The following is a 22,416-nucleotide window of genomic DNA, read 5'->3' on the forward strand; positions in this document are numbered from 1 at the left end:
AATGGATAAACGGCAAACGGTCAATTGGGAAATGGTCAAATAGCAAAATGGATTTTTGTAAATGGCCAAATTTTGAATAGATAAATGGCAAATGATCAAATCATAAATGGTTTTATGATAAATAGTTGCATAGTATTTAGTCAAACTGCCAACTTCCAAGTCGAAGAGCAAAATGACAAATGGCCCAGTGGCAAAAAACCGAAAGGAAAACAACCAAATGACAAATGGCTCAATGATAAATGTCGTCACTAAACGACAAAATACCAAGTGGCAAATAGCTAAAAGGCAAATGGCCAAATGACAACCGTCCAAATGGTGAAGGGCCCGTTGGCCAAACGCCCATATGCTAATTGGTAAATACTAAGTAGATTCTAGGTGAATTCACAAATAACAAACGGTCAAATGATCAAATGAGAAATTATCAAATGGCCAAATGAAGAATGGTCAAAGACTAACGGTTAAATGGCAAATGGCCTAAAAAGCAAGTGGTCAAATGGAAACCGGTTAACTTGCCTTATTGTTAATTGAAAAATGACGAAAAATCATGGCATATTGCCAAAAGGCAAACAAGCGACTGAAAAATGGAAAATTGACAAATGACTAAATAACAAGTGGCCAATAAAACCTCACGGACAATTGACAAATAACTAAAATTAAATGGTAAACGGTCAAAAGTAAGTGACCAAATGACAAATAACTGAATGACAGACTGCCACCTGGCGACACGGTTAATTGACAAATGACAAAAGATGGAATGGCAAATGGCCAAAAGACAAATAGCCAAGTGGTAAATGGCTCATGGCTTCCCGGTCAATTTACCAATAACAAAGGTTCAAATGGCAAACCATCAAATGGGCAAATGGTAAACGGCCATACGGTGATTGGTCAAATGAGAAATTGACAAATGTTCAAATGACAAATGACATGACAAATAGCCAAAAAGCTACGCAAATGGCGCCTCGATCAAATGACATATGACAAACGATGAAATGGCAAATTTGCAAAAGGCCATATGGTAAATAGTGAAATAGCAAGTGGCCAATTGGCCACTTGGCCCAATGAGAATTTGTCGAGAAAATGAAAAATGGCCAATTGTTAAATGGTTAAATGGTAAATGGGCAAATTGCAAGTGACCAAACTGCAAATGTTCAGTCAAGGTCAAATGGCAAATGGTCAAAGACAAGTGGCAACTAAGTGGCAAACTGTTCAATGACGAAATGAAAATGGCTAATGTCAAACGGCTAATTGCGAAAGAACAAATGGCACCTCGGTTCATTGACAAATGATAAATTATCAAATGGTCACATACCGAACGACCAAATGACTAATGGCCAAATGAAGAAATGTCACCGAACAATGACCGAATGAAAATTGGCCAAACGGCTACATCCCAAGCAACAATCTAAGTTTTATTGTATTCTTATGGTGGTCTACAAGACCAATTTTGTCCTTAAATACCATCATAAGAGTGTAATAAAACCCAAATTGTTACTTGGGATAGCAAATTGCTATTTGCAAGTGCGAAATGGCACCCTCGGTCAATTGACAAATGACAAAAGATGAAATGACAACTGGCCAAATGGTAAATGGTTAAGTAGCAAATGACTGAACGGCCAATAGATCATTTTGCGATGACGTCATTTTGCCGTCAAATGACACCACTTGGTGGTTTGTTTACATGTTTTTTGTCACATCCAGCAGTTTCGATTTAAAATTTCGTGAAGGATTACTGCATCAGTTGCTTTAAAATGCATGTAAGGTGCTTTCTCTTAAATAAAAACTATAATTTTTTATCATTATCTGCCGGACAAAGATAGAAAACTCAATTCAAACTTCAACACCATGTAAACAAACCACTAAGTGCTGTCAAAAAAAGTGTGGTTAGGAGCTCCCGTGTAATGATCTATAGTCAAAGGAAATGTTAAATGGTCGAAAAGGAAATAACCTCTTGGCCAAATGATAAATGACCAAATGGCAATTACCAATGCAATGGCCAAATGATAAATAGCTGAATGGTAAACGGTCAAATGGTAAATATTCAAATGATAAATGGCCAAATAAAAATTGGCCATGTAACAAATGGTCAAATAGTAAGTAGCCAAATGGCCAGATAATAAATGACCAACTGGTCAAATAACAAATGACTGAGTGGTAAATGAGCCAATTGCAAGTGGCCAAATGGCAACCGGTCAAATGGCCTTTCAACCAGTTGACTAATAATAAAAGTTTAAATGGAAATTGTTCAGAAGGTAGAGTCAAATGACAAATGGTCTAAAAACAGAGTACCAAATGACAAACGGCCAGATAATAAATGAGCCAATAACAAGTGTATTTATTTTGAAACGATGATTCTACAATTGATGAAGGGACGGTAAGGGAAAGTAATGAAGAAGGATTTTTTCGGGAATGAAGGGGAAGGGTGGAAAGGAAGGGGGGGGGGGGGGTAATAGGTAGCTATGGTTAACAAGTTGTCGTTGTGACTCCTATCTTTTGTCCAATGCTGGAAGGTGCATGGGTCGAACCAAGTTGCACCTTCCAGCATTGGACAAAAGATAGGAGTCACAACGACAACTTGTTAACCATAGCTACCTATTACCCCCCCCCCCCCCCCTTCCTTTCCACCCTTCCCCTTCATTCCCGAAAAAATCCTTCTTCATTACTTTCCCTTACCGTCCCTTCATCAATTGTAGAATCATCGTTTCAAAATAAATATTAATATATGCCTGACCGCATTTCAAGGTCATGACTAAAGTCACGAGTTTGGTCAATAACAAGTGGTCAAACAGTCAATCAACAAATGACAAAACGTCAAATGAGCAATGGTCAAATGACAACTGGCCAGGGGGTCCCGCAGCCACAAGGCTACCGAGTCTGTCTGGCCGTGGGTTCGAATCTTAACAGAATCAGGCCATTCGATGTGAAGTGACTTTAAGCTGGGCTCATTTTCAGGCCTCTCCACTTTTTTTTTCATGTGTGGACTCATTACTGCGACCAGTATAGTTGATCTATTGTAATATCGCCCGGGTGTTTGCTGTATGACCTGCACTGCATGTCTTTTTGCTATAATCGCTATTGAGTGAGCGATATGCTTATTTTAAATTGTATGCGTGCTTGCGTGTATTGGGGTTTACCCTTCCTTCAAAGCTTGATCTACTTTACCCACTTATTCCTCGCTGCCAGCACTATCCCATATTATAGCCGTCCCTGGCGAGGACTCATTCGTACCTCTGACCAGTACACTTAACTATAGGAGGGACATTTGCACTGTCAAGAGCCTTCAGAGGGTAGATATAGAATTCAGCACGAAGGAAGGGTAAATGGAGGGGCCTCAGAATAAACCCATGCTAAAGTCACTTGACATCGAATGGCTTGATTCTACTAAGATTCGAACCCACGACCACTCGCTTGTCAAAGCAGACTCGGTAACCTTGCGGATACGGAGCCCCCCGGCCTCTCCACTTCCTTTTTTTATACTGAATTCGATATTCACCAACAAAGGAGCCTCTTGCCAGGGTAAGTTATAAGACTGGTACTGTCTCGAAGTGCGTAATGAAGCCTATTGTCCAGGGCAAATTATAACTAGTATCCGCACTGGCTGGCTCCAGAGAACGTTAATTGGTTGAAAATTAGTAAAAAGCATAAGAGGATTTTTCCTTGACTGTGAGGCGCGGATAATAATTAGTTTATAGCAGTACTGCAAAAAACGAAGTGCGGAATACATATGAAAAACTTCGGCAATATCATAATATATCAAAATACTGGTCGCAGTGATAATGTTCATACAAAAAAAAATGGAAAATGGTCAACTGAACCCTCGGTTAATCAATAAATAATCAAATGTCAAAAGAAAATTGATCAAAATGCAAGTTGCGGAATAGCCAATGGCCAAAATGACCAAATTGTAGATATCCAAATGACAAATTGACCAATGGCTAAATGCCCATATAGCAAGTAGTTAAATGAAAAATGGTCAACTGACCTCTTGGTTAATTGACAAATGACGAACGGTTAGTTTGCAAATGGTCAAATAGCCAGCACGAATCATCAAATGACCAATGGCCAAATGGTAAACGGTCAAATGGCAAATGGCCAAATGAGAAATTGTCCAATGGCGAAAGCTATATGCCAAATGATCAAATAGCGAGTGGCCAAATGGCAAATGATCAAATGGCCCCTCGGTCAATCGTAAATGACAAACGCTCAAATGGCAAATGATTAAACGGCCAAATGGATTATCGGTGAAATGACCAATGGCACAAGGTTATATGGACAAATAACCAAAAGAGAAATACACTCAAGTCGCTTTTTACGCGAAGAATACGTCCCGCGTAAATCAAAACCGCGTAAATTCCGAAAATCACGTAAAAACCGCGTAAATTCCGAAATTCGCGTAAAAAACCGCGTAAATTCCGAAATTCGCGTAAAAAACCGCGTAAGTTCCGAATTCGCGTAAAAATAGTCGCGTAAAAAGCGACTTCAGTGTAGCTAAGTAGGAAATGTTAAAATGTCTACCAACATTTGAAAGGGGCGGATAAGCCAACTGTAAAACAGAACGAGTGAGAGTTATTTTTTGCTGGAGCAGCATAGGAAAATGAACTCTCACTCGTTCTGTTTGACAGTTGGCTTATCCGCCCCTTTCAAATGTTTGTCGACAAATGGTAAATGGCTAAATGGCATATGACCAAACGACCAAAACCAGATGACAACTGGACGGCTAAACGCAAATGGCCAAATGACAAATGCCTGACAGGTTTCGTATTCTACTAAGACGCACCAAAAATTTCAGTAAATGGCTTAATGACAAGCGGCCAACTAGGAAATACCCAAGCAGCACATTAATATCACATTTGGTTGATATAGCCCATTAAGGGAGGACCCTACTCTGGAAGGTCGAAAAATAATGGACTTTCGTGAATTTTTCTCTCATGTTGGAATTATAGTTAAGTGTTGGGGTATTTTAGTTATAGGTTAAGCTATATTCGAACATGTATGTTCTGTTTTTTGAATGCCAAAATAGTGAATATTATGCTGGTGGCAGCTGGGCGCGTGGATGCTCTCTAGAAAATAGTTCCTTACTTGCGGTACGTACCGGGAACCAACGGAGTAGGGGAAGACGGGGTAAGACGGCCCCCCTAAGCGAATAAATTGCTAGCATAAAATGTGTACGAAAATTCACCTTTTCTTGTTCCACACATGGAAAAGCATTCATTTATCTACCATCAAAAATTATATAAAGAAATAATTAGTCTATTTTTCCGCGATTTTTCATCAATTTTCGAAACGTCTAAAAATTACTCGTTCACAACCAGGCGGGGTAAGAAGGACCACCAAAGGGGTAAGACGGACCATGGCGGAGTAAGGCGAATTGTGGCAGGTTTGAAGGTTTCTTTGAGTTGTAAACACAATTTCAATATTAGTAACTAAGTAAGAATAAGTTCTTAAGGGGTTTTAGGTACATGCTAAAAGAAGGTATAGTTTAGTTTAGAGACCTGCTAAAAGAAGGAATTTTACTACTAGTTCAATTTTGAAAATAAGAGTAGACGTTATTTTACTCCACTGGTTTTTATTTACTCTTTTCTTGGCGTTATTTTGTTGATTTGTCAGCAGGACTTTTACTGTTTGAATACGCTTCACTTTAGGTGAAGGCAAAGAAGGCGACACATTAAATGAGCGGTTAAGTGACTTGGGATCATCGAATTTTGATTCCGTCAGATCCAAATTTACATTGATTTTGTTATTCGAATGGCACTTGTTGGCTTCTTTTGACGTGGGAGGCTCTGTGTTAGACTGGATGATCTCAGATTCAGGAATAATTTTTATTACAGGTGTACTCTACTTCGAAAAATACACTGATGAAGCCTGCAAGTCGTAAACGACATGCGTATCTGTCAGAACAATAAAAAAGTTAGTCAAATTCAACAGGAAAAAAGTTGGTTTTTTCATTCAATATGTTTAAAATCCATTAAGACACTGAACAGAAGAACTTTAGGCAATTATGAGAACTATGACGTATGGCCCTTTTACCCCGTGAAAAATGGCCCCTCTTACCCCTAGTTAACAATTTACATTATTTTGCTTTTATCTCTCAATCCGTACTATTTTATTTACCTTTTCCGCCACACACAGAACAAGAATTGCCCAATTAAAGTCAGTGGTAAGAGAAACGACAAAATACATAGCTTTTTTTGCTGAATAACCTTAAATTTGTTGCTGCTGAAATTATATCGCATGAAGACACTGCGAACGAAAAGTTTGTTTTGATTCTAGTTTTGGCATTGGATACGGCCGAGTGCCACAGGTTGTCTCGAAAGTGTTTAGATAGTCTAATAAACAAAACATACTGGGGCATTTGTAGAAAATTTAAGGATTTCTTGGCGAAATCGATGTGGTCCCTCTTACCCCGCCGGGCCTTCTTACCCCTTGTTACCCTATCGGAAAACGGATTTCAAGGATGATTTTAAAACTTTATACCAATACCTAAATTGTTACGTAGGGGTTTTTGAAAATTCGAAAAATTACCAAACTGGCGGCAATTTTTCCAAAAGAAAAGTGTTTTTTCATCAAAAATCGCCAATTGCGAGCTCATAAAAAATTGAAAAATAGAGATATCAAAAAACGGCTACGTAACAATTTAGATAATTCATTTTTACATGCTGAAAAAAAAATTCAGCCAAATCGGACCACTAGATTCTGAGATACACGTACCGCCAGTTGAGAAAGTATGGTTTCGAGGAAAACGCGTTTAAAGTTTCGTCCAACGATGCACTTCCCTTGAGGTGACCCCACAATTCTTGCCATAACTTTCTAACGAGATCATATATCAAAAAATACTTTTGGTGTGACATTTCTAAAAGTATAAACCTCTCGAAAATGCAAAAAATAGAATTCGATTTTTCCGACTTTCCAGAGTAGCGTCCCCCCTTAATGACTAAAATAAGTTAATAATACTTGGGTGACCAAATGACAAATGGCACAAGATTATACGGCTACATGGCCAAAAGAGTGACCAAATGGTCAATTAGTAAATGTATTAATGGTCCAATAGTCAAAAGACAAATTGACGAAAGGCCAAATGACAAATGACACATTCCAGCGTTACGGGACAATTTCCGCACTTTGTGAAACAGTTCCTGTTTCACTAAATCTCTGACGTACTACGCAAAAATAAGGGCACATTTAGTTACGTATATTTACAGTTAGTTGGTAAAACCGGGAACAATCCACAGTGCAAAAATGGTGGCAAATTGTGTCCCGTAACGCTGGAATGTGTCAAATGGCCATTTAGGCCGAAAAGACGACTAACAAATTGCAGATGATATACGGCCAAATGCTCGAATTGCAAATTGGAAAACGGTTTATGGACTTAGGTCTATCGAAAATTATCGAAAAATGGCCGAATGAGAAATTGTCAATTCAAATGGTTGAACGAAAATAGGCCGAATGAAAAATCTGGCGTAATTTTTGAATTTGTTCGGTCTGTAAATGGAAAATTCAGTTTTCTTCCCTCGCATACGTTTTTTCCGACGATGCAAATGCACCTAAACGCATCTTTTTCGCATGAAATGATTGCTAACATCAGCAGTTAGCTATACGTTAGGAAAAATATCAATGAAATGCTTTTATATCGCCGGTCTAAGTGCAAGAACTCATTTACAGATAGGACCTATTCAAAGAACAGGTGAGAAATACTCGAATGAAAATTGGTTATATAAAAAATGTCCAAAAAGAAGGTCAAAAAAAATCAGGATTGAATAAAGAGTGGCCGAAAGGCCAATAGTCGACTAAAAAATGGTCAAATAAGAAATGGGACTACTGAAAAATAGTTAAATGAAAACTGGTCGAACGGACAAATGGTCAAATGAAAAATAGTCGAATGGAAGATGACAGAATATATATAAATGTCCAAATGAAAAATCTACGAAAAAATATCGTCGAATGAAGAATGGTCGAATGAGAGTTGGTCATATGAAAAATAGTCAAACGAAAAACAGTCGTATTAAAGGTGGTCAAATGGAAAATGGGTGAGAAATTGTTTGAATGAAAATTGGTCCAATAGTAAATGCCTCAATAATCAATGGTTGAATGATAAATGATAAACGATAAACGTTAAATCTTTAGTGCTCAGTACTGAAGAAATTGTTAGCATTTATTGTATGTGATTTCTTTTCCTATTTTTTACCATTAAAATTTGTTACTGCTTTCTTCTAGCTAAAACTCGCTTGCTACCCAGCTCCAGCACGAATGCCATGGATTACATATTTATTTATTTTTCAACTAATGCAAATTTAAAAAGGACTTATCAGCTTTTCCCCAGCAACCGCGTGTTGTATATCGCAACCTGACGCTGCTGCTTGCAGCGCGCCTGCACGTGTGCACGCACACAAGCCTACAGCAGGAAAGTTTCCGTCGCTAATGAGGCGTAAGTTGATGTAAATTTATACAGCACACTTCCAATTACCATTAATTAGTGAATACCGGTTCTCCTGGCGGCGGCGGCAACAGCAGCAGCAGCAACCTGCCACCGAGAAATGGAGCGAACGGACTAACACCATCGCCGCCGTCGTCATCTTTGCCTTCCGCCATGATTATGTAATCTTGCCTGTCTAAAACGAGAAAGGATTCGAAATGTGGCGTACCTACCCAGCCAGCCAGCGACCGGGAACATCTGGGCTTGGGCCACCCCCTCAGCTGGCTTCCTTCGCCTTTCACCCAACGGTGCGGGGCTGACGTTTGACTGGTCAGAGAAGAGGCACGGTCTCCTGGTTTTGGTTTAGGTACGTACACGTGTCGAATGCTCCCACGTGTCTAAAGTGGTTAGGTTTAAAATAAAGTGTCCAGGGTGTGTAGGAGCGTGATTTTTTGTCTTTCATTCCATTATTGCCTTATCCTACTTTAAAGGTAATAAACACGATTTGACAGTGACGGTGTTGTGTTTTTTTACCAATTTTAAGCTGAAATTTAGAAATATACTGAAGCAGAAAAAAGGTCGTTTCGTGCTAGACAACACAGCTCACGGATGAAATTGTGATTTTAAATCTTTCAGTAATCCGTGTACACAGTTTAGAATATTTTCCACCGTCGGAAAATAACATGGATTTGAGCAAAAAAAAAGGATCGTGCAAAATATACCTTCAACCCAGAAAAAGGGTAAAAATACGACACGGATGGTCGTGGACACAAAAAACAAGCTCAGGCAGTATTTTTTTTTATTATTTTATTGAAAGACTTAAATTCCATAAGTCTGTACAATGATGGAGTTAGTAAATTTTTAGACACGGTAGTGCAGATTAGCCTGGTTTTGGACTGCTTTACGAGAAAAGGGCGACTCAATTTTGAAACATGCCAAAAAAGGGATGAAATGGAAACGAAAGAATTTCACTTTCGCTTCCCTGTCCTTTCGGCATGGAGAAAATATTCAAATGTATGATAATAAGGTAGTGACATACATGCGGCAGCAATGTCCGGATGGAATCCCAACTGATTACAGATTGGACGATTCGAAAATTGCCCATCAGAAAATTGGATTTTTTAGACTGAGTCCGAAGGTCCGCTGAGTGTGTTTGTTAGCCCGCAGCTCTGGGTCAAATTTTAATAATGATCTCAGCAGTAGTAAGTAAATCGTTGGTTTTCATATTGCACTGTTCTCTTATTGATTTTTTTTGGAAAAATAATGCTTAAACTTTCACATGATTATAGTCCAACAATCCGAGAACCTCGACTGATGCCGACGTTTATCGAATAACCCTTGAAAACAAGATTCTCGTTTGCAGGGGAATGCATCAGCAGTGCTGTCATTGCGGAGCTCATCGAGAAGCGTTTGTACCAAATTTCCGAGAGCCTTCCGGAATCTAAACATTGCAGAAGCATGCATAGCAAATTTTCCGACTTCTCACACTGTTTGATACCCTTACGCAACACGGTGACGGAGGATGCGAACAGCAAAACCGGCAAGTAGGGGCTGGTAGAACGAATCCGACGGGTACCAGACAGTTCGAGAGGCCCTAGGATGCTTCCTCTAGCTTTGAGTGCACAGTCTGCCGGAGATGAAGTAGGCAAAGAAAAGTTGTTTCTTGCAGAGGATCAAATCTTGGCCTGGGAAAGCATTCAAAGCTTGTATTAGGGTGGTAAGGGAATAACAATTTTTACTTAAATCATGATTTCGTTAAACAAAATTTGACTTTTAGACCATTTACTGTTTCACTATAATATTTTACAATCGATTCTAAGGTTTAAGATAATTTTATGATAATATTTTCATGATTTAAGCACCACTTATTGTTAGTTTTGTACCACATCTTATCCAGGTTATAATTCAGTCGATCTTCTTGAACCCTGAAATGTCCCTGCCTCTCAGCTTATTCCAATCATAGATGAACGAAATCCGTTAAATCAACATCATTCGAATTCGCTCCGGCAAATTCGTTTGTCGTAATATGAGTTCAATTTATCGAATGGATTTGAATTTATCCACAGTACGCTAGCAGCAGCGCAGCGTCGTCGTCGTCGTCCTGTTCAGCTAACCCTTTCGACAATGTCCTACGTTTCCTGCCACAGTCACTCTATTGGACCAACAATGCACCGCAATGAAGGCTGCTCTCTTTCTTTCTTTTTTCAGCAATGGAGATATATTGTGTTTTCGGAATAAGGGTCAGTCCCAGTCCCAGTTTTTTTCTGAAGCAAAATCTCATTTCTACTTGAATGCAGCAAACGACTACCCGAGGTTCTTCGCAGTCGGAAATTCCTTACCAACCCCACCAATCCACTCTACTCCGGGGCCAATCTGCAGCAGTGCAGAAGTGGGGTCAAGATCCGAATTGGTTGATTTGCAAGCAGCACAATCTTGAAATAGTTCTTTTTTTGTGTGTGCTAATGCTTGCTGCTCCTTCTCCTTTTGTGGAATCACTGCAAATGCATCAATAGATGAGGAAGAAAAGGAGACGACCGATATAGATATTTGATCGTAGATATTCAATGGCTGCAAACAAATCCTTTTTATGTTAGGAAGGAATTTCAATAGACTGAAAAGTTTGCATATGCACTTTTTGCACCCCGGAAAGATTGAAGATGAGTTTGAAGTGTTGAAAGTTTTTCCGAACATGATTGAAAATCTGTCGAACAATCGTTTATGATTTGTACCTACCAATATTGTTATAGAATTGTGGTTTCTCACACAAATGCTGAATATACATCTAAAGTGTTGCATTTACCTGCAAGTAAAGAAAGAAAACTGAAATTAATGTTAATGCTCTCAAGTCTTATACCATAAAAATAGAATTTAAAAATCCAGCAAAAAAGAAATCGGAGTTGTTAATAATTACTTCAATAATTCTCACAAGTACACATCTTAATTAAAAAAATAGGTTTGAAAATTTTAAAGAACACGAGATGAATAAACTGTCGCGTGTTGAATTTTTTTTTCGAAAAAAAGCACCCCACTAGAGAAGTAATTTCCCGTGTTGTCCAACTTTTCAACCACAAGTGGCAAAAGCAATTTCCGTCAAACTTGTTTAACCGAGAACGGTTTTGGAATCGTTTATTTTTTTTAGTTCACTCAACTCCACTCGCAACGTTCCCGATAATCCATTAGACAGTCTTTCTGTTCAACGTTGCTGCACATCATCAAATTGTCTACCGCCGCCGCCGCCGCCGCCACCGCCGTAGCCCTGCCGCGCCGTGCCGGCCAGTGAGTGGTCTCTAGTGGTATTAGTCGGTGTCGGTGCATGTCCTGCTGCTGATGGCGGGCGGCTATTTCTGGTCTATAGACGACCGCTAAGCACCTGCTAGCCTCTAGCCACCTGTTCGGGGACGGACGACAACTTTCGAGTTCGTTCGTGAGTAGTGACACTCTATCGCATCGTACTGCTGGAGCTGCGTATTTTGACACGCGGAGTAATATGGTGCAAAATGTGTTAAATGTCTTCTTATGGGAACGATGAAATAAAAACTGTAAATAATTTAGGTTCACAAAATTGCGAAAAAACTGCGTGTGCTTGCAAAACTGAGTTGTTCGATTAATTAATGGGCATTTTTAGAATTTATCGTACGCCGAAGGGTCTCAGTATTTCACGTAATTTAGCATACGAGCATTTTGATAAGTTTCTACGGTATTGACATTTGAAAAACACATACCGTGAAAGCACCTAATTCCGAACACCTAAGGCATGATTCATCTTTAAGTCCCTACTGAAAAATATAGCTTTGATATTTATTTACACGGTATGTGTCTTTAGCAAGTATTTTCAATTATGTTTCATGGAAAAATACTAAAATACCTAAACTATTTACCGAAAGTTAAAAAAATGCATCAAAGTAAGATGTATCAGTGCACCTAATTCCGATCATCAATTATAAGGGGTGATTCTAATTCTGATCACAGGTGTATCTAATTCCGATCACGTCATGAAGAGCTGTTAAAGTATAAAACTATTGTCAACTCGTACCAAATGGATCTGAAAGGTATTGCATTTATGCAGTTTGACGACAATCCCCCTACCAGTCATCTTCTGCTTGCGTTAATGATCATTATTATCATTAGCTTAATATTCATAAAATGTGTGCACTCAAAAGATCGACAAGTGGATTATGAAACTTTTCTCTTCTTTTATCTTTGTTCAACTGTTACAATTACAATAAAATTGGGTCACTTCGACGTTTTCATAAAGCTTTGATCATAAATAATAGTAAAAATCAAATCAGAAACGTTGTGTTTCAGACATGACCGCCTAGTTGGCGTAACACTACGTGAGACTGGTTTTCGCGAAGAAACCTTGAATATTAAAGAAAACTTTTTACACCATATTGGTATACGTGTAGCGTAAAATAGCGTAAAGTGACAAAAAACAAATAATAATAATATTATCTTGCTGCACCGTATTTATGGTTGGTGAGCCATTTTGTGATATCAAAAACGAATATTTTTCCCAGTGCCATAATCATTATACGCCATTATCATACGCATTAATAACCTAAAAATAAAAAATAAGAAAACTTATCCAATTTAATTCTACTATGTGTATTTTATTCACGACAGATACGTATTTCGCCTACGACTTGCAGGCTTCCTCAGTGTCTGTTTTCGAACTAAATTAGCCAAAACAATTTTACAGTTTTTATAGGAGCTTAAGGTTCCTTGATGCTGGTATACAAAAGGCGATAGGTAAAGCGATACATTGTTTGCTTAAGACTACCTGTGTCAAACGATATACTGTTTGCTTAAGACTACCTGTGTAAAGCGATACAATGTTTGCTTAAAACTACCTGTGTAGGTATACACAGTTGGTGTAGGTAAACTGATAATATTGTTAGCTATATTCTATTGGTGAACTAATTCTATTGCAGGAGTCTGAAATCTAAAAAAAATATTAGTTAAATGAAGGAAAAACCTGAAAGGGTCTAATGGGATTATGCGAAAAATGTGAAAAATGAAAATGTGAAATCGGGATCCGAGGAAGGAGAGAGAGTGAAGTTTTTAACCAGAAGTTGTTACGTCTGTGTGTGTTCCTGTATGTCTGTGTTTTGGCACATATTTGAAAAGCCAGGAGTAACCGTTTCCAGGGTCTTTATTTAGTAAAGTGGAGGAGCACCTCTTGTAAATCTCTAAACTCTCCGCTACATCCATCTTCCACGCAGAGCAGTTGTTAATTACTTTTGCGTTGTCAATGGTCAGCGGATGGTTGTCGTTGACGTGCTCAGCCACTTTAGATCTAAAATGATGTGTCAGACCTTTCTCGGCATCTCTTGATGCTTTTGTTACCTCTGCCAAGTGTTCTTTTGTTCGTGTTTCCAGATTCCTTCTAGTCTGACCGATGTACACCTTCTCGCATTGTGGGCAACTGATTTCATACACCCCGGATTTTCTTTGTTCTTCAATCGGGTCCTTAGTTGATCCCAACTTATTTTTGAGCTGGTTGTTTCGGCTCGTGTAGACTAGATCAATTCCAAACTTTCTCATTTTCTGACGGAGAGGGCGTGTAATGTTTCCGTCGTATTCTACTGCCACTCTCTTGAGTTCTGGTGTGATTGGTGTAAGTGTTGTTAGTGATTTTTTGTATTCGTCTCTTCTTTTTTTGGAAATCATGTTCTGGATTGTTGTTTCTTTGTATCCGTTCAGTTTCGCTATTTCAAGAATGTGTGCTAGTTCTTTTTGTTTCCCTAGCTCACTTAACGGTAATGTTTCCATCCTATGTGTCATGTGATGGAAAGCTGCCATTTTGTGTTGGTGCGAGTGGTTAGATGAGCTAGGTATAACTCGTTTGGTGTTCGTTGGTTTTCTATAGATTTCAATTTCTGTTTCTGTGCTTTCAATTTGTCTTATTATTATGATGTCCAAAAAGGGAAGTTTTCCGTCTTTCTCTAGTTCATATGTGAAGTGTATGTTCCTGTGTGTACCGTTCATGGCTGCTAGAATGGTTTCCAGCTCTCCTTTTTTGATGATGCTAAAAATGTCGTCGCACAGAAACGGTGATAAAGGATTGCCCATTGGTGCACCTTTTAGCTGTTTGTAATAACTGTCCCTGAATGTAAAGTAATTCTCCTCCATACACAAACGGGTCAGCTTCAAATATCCTCCCACCTTTTTTCTCCATGCGTTATCCTCATGCTGTTTCAATAGCCAGTCTTCCAAGAGGCTTATCGATTCTTTCACGGGGACGCTTGGGAATAAGGCCGTAACATCGAAAGAGACCATTATGTCGTCTTCTGCTAGTTCTCCCGATGTTTTTAGGTACTGGGCGAATTCTCGTGTACTACTGCCAGAGCGGCTCGGGAATTTTATAGGCATTCTTTGGAACTCGGTTACCAACCACTTGGCAATCTTTTCCGTGGGTGATCCGTTTGCCGTGATTATTTCCCGCATTTCCGTTCCCGTTTAGTTTTTGGGTTTATGTATTTTGGGTTGTCCTTTTATCCTGGGTAATGTGGGGTTTGAAGTTCGTAATTTTCCGATATCGTCTCCTAGCGTAGGTTGGCATTCTTTAATTGTACGATAAACTCACTTAACTATTTCGGGTAGTGGGTCCATTCTTTGTTGTCTATATGGGCCGTTGTTGATTTTTTCTAACATCTGGTGATCGTAGTCCTCCTTGTTCATTATAACCACTTTGTTACCTTTGTTAGGTGATGTTTTAGACATTTCCTTAGAAAAGCGATATCCTTTGGTAAACTTGCTGTGGCTTTTTTGAGTTCGATGAATTTGTTTGGCTCGGACGACTTGGTTGCCATGATTGACTGAAGATCGCATTAATAAGATAATTCATATATCATAACTGCGCTGCCGCTGCCGCTTGTTTCCAGCGTTAGAAAAGCAAAACATCTGAGCCTCTCAGTTGGACTCGAGGTACGGCACTGGTCTAATAACCCGATCAAATGATGAAATTTATAACAAGATGAGGTCTAGATAATAAGTATTTTATAACAAAGACTCATTTGTGTTTGGTTATAAACTTGGTCTCGTCAGCAGTTAAAATAACTAAAATTGTAACAAAATTTGCTCAAATTTGCATATCACAAATATATCAAATTATGATATAATTTGATCTAGTTTATATCCATATGAGTATCAAAAATCAGGATTCTGTCTTGCTGTATAAAGTATAACCAAATTGTAACAAAGCGATTTATAAGTAGCAGAACGAGATAGAATCTTGGTAGAAACATTTATAACAAAGTTTGATAGAAATATCAACTTGAGCAACAATTCTGTAAGATTTTTGTTAGAATCATCTGATCGGGAAGCTATTAGACGTCACATGTTCGAATCTCGACTGAAAGAGTCAAAGGATTTGTAGCACTAGTCCTACAATTGTTCCGTACTCTTGCAGGCTGCGAAGTCTGTCGTATAAAACCAGAAGGTCAAAATTCCAAATCGGAATGTAGCACCTAGGCTATATTGAGCTCTGTAGTAAGCAAAACATTTATTTATTTTGCTTCTTTGTCTTGAATCTGCAGCAGCCACAAGCTTGATGTTTGTGAAGAAGCAGAGGATTTCCTGGTCTTTATTAGCAACAAGTATTGGCCTAACATTCCTTCCCATCACACCAGGAACCGCATTCAGACCGCTGCATCGTTTATGATCAAAATCCGTTTTAAATTGGAAAAGCTATTAGCGTTCAAAACCTTTCATTCTTTCGTGAGGGTGGCTTGACTCCAAATTTTGGTTGACACCCTGCCGTAAGACGTAGTCCTACGTCAAAAAATTTCGATAATTCTACCATGTTACCATGTTGCAATTAATCCTAAAATCCAAATAGCAACTTCGTTACCTTGCATTTTGCCAGTTTATAACTTTGATATAGTGATCGATATGATATAGTGAAAAAAATTATGTTCATAATTCCGATCAATTACTTCAATGGAATAAATTCCGCAAATTCAGCATTTTTACAGCCAAATTTGATATAGAACGGTTACATATGCTTGTATCTATTTGTTATCATAGAATACCGAAGAAGGTAATCTATTTTCACGCTGCTATGATCTTAGCAAATTTGATCGTGCGCTTAGCACTTCGGCTAAGAAAATACATTTTGATGGTGTTTGTTGCTACTGCCTGTCGAATTTAATTTATTTTGAAGTGCATGGTGCCCCAAAGGCAGTCATTTTTCAACAACTGACACAACACATAGCACAATAACTAAGCGTGCTCATTTACTACAGATTTTAGCTCAATTTTCTAAAAATTGACCATTTAGGTTGAGTGATCGGAATTAGGACCTGATCGCAATTATGTGCGGTCACGGTATATTTTTAGAAAAAATGCTTTCAACTTCAGAGCCGAACGAGATAGCGACTTGATTCTTTCAAACAAAATGTGCGTTTTCCATGGGCGTGAAAGTGCTCAGAAGGCACGATTTGTGAGAAATAAACACTAAACAAGATATAGAGAAAAAACGAGTTTTTTAGGGTCACCCCGATCAAAAAATTTTAAATTGCTCCAGCCTATCAACCATAAGAGATAAGACTTTTATTTCTTTGGCAAAGTTACTCAAAATTTAATATTCTTTAACTTTGCTGAACATTTTATTCAGCTAACTAAAGCCATAAAAAAATTATGTTTTGCACTCGCTTACTATGAGGGCCACCATAATGTTGTACATACCAAAAAAATGCGGAAGTCAAAATAACAAATTTTCTCTGAAAACGCTATATACCTAGGACTAATGGCTTTAACGTAATTACTTTTATCCACCTAGATATAGGTTTCATCCCACAGTGCACTAAAATGGTTAAAAATGGTTAAAAAATGAGAATACTCGGTAAAGTACTGACAAACTACCAAGGAGTTTGGAAAAGTATTGAGATAAAATATCGTAATTCGGCACAAACCCTTTTAGCTTAGGTTTTGTTGCAAGTCATGAAAAATTTATTTATTTATTTTAACACATTATTATACTTGCTACTTTCATTAAGTAATTGAAGGTTTTTCTGCGGCTTCATCTCAGGTACAAAGGATTTTGTCTCAAGGATTTAAGTTGAACTTAATAACTAGAATTCGGGAATCTATAAGAACGTAGTGTGTATTATAAATAGTAATGTGGTCGAAGGGTTCGAATCTTAGTAGAATCAAGCCATTCTCGATGTCAAGTGACTTTAGCATGGGTTTATTCTCAGGCCCCTCCATTTACCCTTCCTTCGTGCTGAATTCTATATTTACCCTCTGAAGCCTCTTAACAGTGCAAATGTCCCTCCTATAGTTAAGTGTACTGGTCAGAGGTACGAATGAGTCCTCGTCAGGGACGGCTATAATATGGGATAGTGCTGGCAGCGAGGAATAAGTGGGTAAAGTAGATTAAGCTTTGAAGGAAGGGTAAACCCCAATACACGCAAGCACGCATAAAATTTAATAAGCATATCGCTCACTCAATAGCGATTATAGCAAAAAGAAATGCAGTGCAGGTCATACAGCAAACACCCGGGCGATATTACAATAGATCAACTATACTGGTCGCAGTAATGAGTCCACACATGAAAAAAAAAAAAAAAATAAATAGTAAAACATATAGATTTGTAAATATCAATTGTCAGGTAAAACTTTAATTTTCAAAAGAGGGAAAACTTTTGACCTACTGCGGTATATATGTAAATGTCGACGAGCGACTGTCTCATAGTTTGCAGGTATAACCAACAAGGAAAAAACTACCTGTTGTACTATTTAAGGTAGCGAAAATAGCTCAGGACAACATACGTTTCTCGTTCTTTATCCAGTGCAGATCGAGTTATTTCATTTCATTTCATTTATTAATTGTCCAGTAAGATATAAATAGTTACAAATTCAATTATAATACTTAATACGACATACATTATCTGGGCTATTCTCTTGGATTTAATAAGTTATTATAATATTGAAATACTATATCATGGACATCCGGTCATTCATTGGTAATTTCGGAATATCAGAAGCGACACCCGACGACGCAGAAATCGCCATGAATAATTTGCCAGCGTCCACCAGTGTACCGTCGTCACTTGAAGAGCTGCATTCTGCAATGGATATCGATAGGGAGCTAATTTTAAATGATTTGGAGAGTGCAGTTATGCCAGCTCAACCCACGGACTATTCTTTCGTGGATGAGTTCCTAAGCAATATCGGAAGATCGGAAGCGACGCCCGTCAGCACCTTCACAAATTTGCCAGCACCCGACAGTGTACCGTCGTCAACTACAGATCTGCATTATGATATAAAAGGAGCAATTTTAGACGATTTGGAAAGTGCAGTAATGTTATCTCAAGCCACGAACTATTCATGCCTGCTCGATGGATTTAATATCTCATTACTGGATGGAACGCCGTCGCCGTCGAAAGCCACAAGCACCATGGTAACCATTCCGCAACAAATTCCTGTTGCACATCCAGCACCGGACATCGGTGCACATCGTAAGCCGAACCAGCGTTTCAAAAAGATAGATTATGGCACTAATATATTTTGCAATATATGCGGTAGAGAGTTCGGCCGGAAAGGTAGTTATACCCAGCACATGAATGCTTCGCATCGATCGATGGGTGATCGATCCCACAAATGTGACATTTGTGGGAAACGCTTCCCGAGTCAGCCGAAACTAGCTGCTCACGAAAAAAATCACAATTTGGAGTTTAAGCGATTCTCCTGCACGCACTGTACTAGCAATGGTATCGAGAAGCGCTACAAACATCGCAAGGATCTTGAGCGACACGTGGCCATGAGACATGAAAAGCAGCCATATGCTTGTGACCAGTGCGGAAAAGGTTTCGTCCGCAACGATCACATGAAGCAACACAAGCAAGTCCACAAGGAGCAGGGTACAACTGTGCTGAAACGTGGCCGACGTCCTGGGAAAGTAAATACATGTATTTTATTAGGGGTAGAATTATGAATTATTGTGTGATTTCAGTGATATTAGGATTAGGTTAGCCGACGATGTAAACAGAAAACTGTTTATTGATTATTAATAATATAAATAGAAATAGAATTTACAAAATAACTTAAATGTTGTGTTTTTATTTGGCGTTAATATTTCTTTTCTTTTATTTAATTACAACGAATACTGCGTTACGAATAATTGACTACGCGCATCAAACATCTGAGATAAATGGCCCTGCATATAGAGATGTCCGTTAATCGTTACATTAATTCAACTAATCGAATAACACAAGGAATATTCGAAAAATTTTTAATCGAATACTGTCAGCACGAATAGTTGAGTTAATCGAATAGTACAATGAGTTCGATTAATCCCCGAATAATGCTCATTAATTGTTCATAATCGAATTATTCAAAAAATACCTATTCGAATATTTTATTCTTGACAGATACCTTTCGAACTCGAAAACAGACACTGCGGAAGCCTGCAAGTCGTAGGAGAAATACGTATCTGTCAAGAATCAAATATACATGGTAGAGTTAAATTGGATAAGTTTTCTTTTCATTTAATTGCCAGGTTTCGTATTCTACTAAGACGCTCCAAAAACTTCAGTGAAAAGACTTACCTGTGAACTTACCTTTGAACTCATCTGTGAACTTACCTGAGAAGTACTTACCTGAGAAGTACTTACCTGTAAACTCACCTGTCCGTAAGATACTTACTTGTGATTGAAGCTGCTCTCGCAGTGTATTGGACAACTTTTTCTGGCGTACTTCCCAAGCACAGATATCAAATTAGTGTAAGTCTGAACGATGTAAATAATCTTCGACTTGTTGGGACGAGGGGAATTTGTCACTTTTTTTAAATAAAGTAATCGAAGTCACAGTAAACAAAAGATGTATTTAACTGTCGTCCCTGTCTGTGAAACAAGGTGATCACGAAGAAAATGTATGGAGCTATTTGACGGTGGCACGAAAGCGAGAAAAAGAGCTATTTGACCTTGAAACTTTTCGTTATAGATCTATTATGAATCGATCGGTATCTAAACCATGGAAATCTATTCTTGAAAGCAATTAGCGTTCAAAATCTTTCATATTTTCGTGACGCTCGCATTTTGTGATTTTTCAGAAGGACACCCTATCTTAAACCTTGCCGTAAGGCGTAGTCCTACGTCAAAAAAATGAAGATTGTTACCGCCTCAACCTTTACACGATATATCTATTGTAGGCGAATCTTGGCTTACAAAAAGTGTTGCGAAATACGAAATTTATAATTTATATCCTTATAAAGTGCTACTATGATACGGGCTTTGGCATTTTATTTAATACTAGCTGACCCGACAAACTTCGTATTGCCACACATTAAACTGTGGTGTACATAAATCGTAACTCCCTGTTGGTCTCAAGGCATGATGCAGGCCTAATAAGCCAGTCATCGTATGTTCGAATTACGAGAGGTTGTTAGAGTCAATAGGATCGTAGAAACTGGCCCTGCAATTTTTCTGTACTCTAACAGCGCCAAAAACCTTCACCTGATAAATTTGGTTCCATTTGATTGACTAGCTCTCGAGTTATGTGAAAATTTGTATTTCATTTGTATAGGAGCCTTTGGGAGGAGACAAAGTGGGGAGGCGTCCTAATTCACCATAGAAAAAATTCTGGCCTCCAAGAACCTTCGCATGCCGAATTTGGTTCCATTTGCTTGATAGACCCCTCCCCACTTTAGGAGGAGGGGCTCCCATACAAATTAAATATAAATTTCCTCATAACTCTAGAACTAGAGTTATGAGGAAATTTATATTTAATTTGTATGGGAGCCCCTCCTCCTAAAGTGGGGAGGGGTCTCAATTCACCATAGAAATAAATATTGTCTCCAAAAACACCCACCCATGTAAAATTGTGTTCCATTTGCTTGATTAGTTCTCGAGTTATGCAGAAATTTGTGTTTCATTTGCATGGGAGCCCCCCCTCTTAGTGCACGGAGGGGTCTCCAACCATCATAAGATCCTTCCCTGGCCCCAAAAACCCCTATATGCAAATTTTCACGCCGATTGGTTCAGTAGTTTTTGATTCTATAAGGAACATTCGGGCAGACAGACAGAAATCCATTTTTATAGGTATAGATTAAATAGGATTTATTTCTAATTCCCGTCGTAGTAAGGAAAGCCACTCTAATTTTCAAATAAGTCCGTATTGATTTGCTCTCTCTCTCTCGCTCCGGTGATATCTGTTTATCTATACCTATAAAGAAGGATTTCTGTCTGTCTGTCTGTCTGTCTGTCTGTCTGTCTGTCTGTCTGTCCTGTGTTCCTTATAGAATCAAAAACTACTGAACCAATCGGCGTGAAAATTTGCATGTAGAGGTTTTTGGGGCCAGGAAAGGTTTTAGTGATGGTTAGAGACCCCTCCCCCCACTAAGAGGGGGGGCTCCCATACAAATGAAACACAAATTTCTGCATAACTCGAGAACTAATCAAGCAAATAGAACCAAATTTGGCATGTGGGTGTTTTCGGTGACAAGAATTTATTCTAGGGTAATTTGAGACCCCTCCCCTCTTTATAAGGGGAATTATAACTCCTCTCCTCTTTAAGAGGGGGGGTTTCCATACAAATTTCCTCATAACTCGAGAACGAATCAAGCAAATGGAACCAAATTCGGCATGTGAAGGTTTTCGAGGGCAAGAAAATTTTCTATGTTGAATTAGGATCCCTCCTCACTTTAAGAGGGGGGGCTCCTGTACAAATGAAATACCAATTTCCTCATAACTCGAGAACTAATCAAGCAAATGGAACCAAATTTGGCATGTGTGTGTTTTTGAAGACAAAATTTTTTTCTATGATGAATTGGGACCCCTCCCCACTTTAAGAGGGGGGGGGGCTCCTATACAAACGAAATACAAATTTCCTTATAACTCGAGAGCTAATCCAGCAAATGGAACCAAATTTGGCATGTAGGTGTTTTTGGAGGCAAGAATGTTTTCTATGATGAATAAGATCCTCTCCCCACATTAGGAGGGGGGGCTCCAATACAAATGAAATACAAATTTCCCCATAACTCGAGAACTAATCAAGCAAATAGAACC

The 22,416-nt window shown here is 38.6% G+C and overlaps 3 protein-coding genes across 4 annotated transcripts in view; 1 reads left to right on the forward strand and 2 right to left on the reverse strand.

The window, feature by feature from the left end:
• Positions 1 to 22,416, reverse strand: part of LOC128743883 (furin-like protease 2) — an 803,052-nt gene that overhangs the window by 414,469 nt on the left and 366,167 nt on the right. The window lies entirely within an intron of this gene.
• Positions 8,461 to 14,854, reverse strand: LOC128739666 (uncharacterized). The gene is made up of 2 exons (XM_053835162.1): positions 13,646 to 14,854; positions 8,461 to 8,805 (listed from the first exon to the last, which is right to left on the reverse strand). The coding sequence occupies exons 1-2, from the start codon at positions 14,852 to 14,854 to the stop codon at positions 8,461 to 8,463; spliced, it is 1,554 nt and encodes a 517-aa protein (XP_053691137.1).
• On the forward strand, positions 18,354 to 19,346 carry LOC128739667 (zinc finger protein 222-like). The gene has a single exon (XM_053835163.1). It carries the CDS (start codon positions 18,354 to 18,356, stop codon positions 19,344 to 19,346), a length of 993 nt encoding a protein of 330 aa, XP_053691138.1.

This window comes from Sabethes cyaneus, chromosome 3 (assembly GCF_943734655.1).
Source record: "Sabethes cyaneus chromosome 3, idSabCyanKW18_F2, whole genome shotgun sequence".
NCBI classification, from domain to species: domain Eukaryota; kingdom Metazoa; phylum Arthropoda; class Insecta; order Diptera; family Culicidae; genus Sabethes; species Sabethes cyaneus.

Coding starts and splice junctions, on each gene's coding strand:
- LOC128739666 (XM_053835162.1), bottom strand. CDS start 14,854: ATGCGGGAAATAATCACGGCAAACGGATCACCCACGGAAAAGATTGCC. Junction 8,806..13,645: donor TGACCATTGACAACGCAAAA/GTAATTAACAAC, acceptor TAACCACTTTAG/ACACGTGGGAGCATTCGACA.
- LOC128739667 (XM_053835163.1), top strand. CDS start 18,354: ATGGACATCCGGTCATTCATTGGTAATTTCGGAATATCAGAAGCGACA.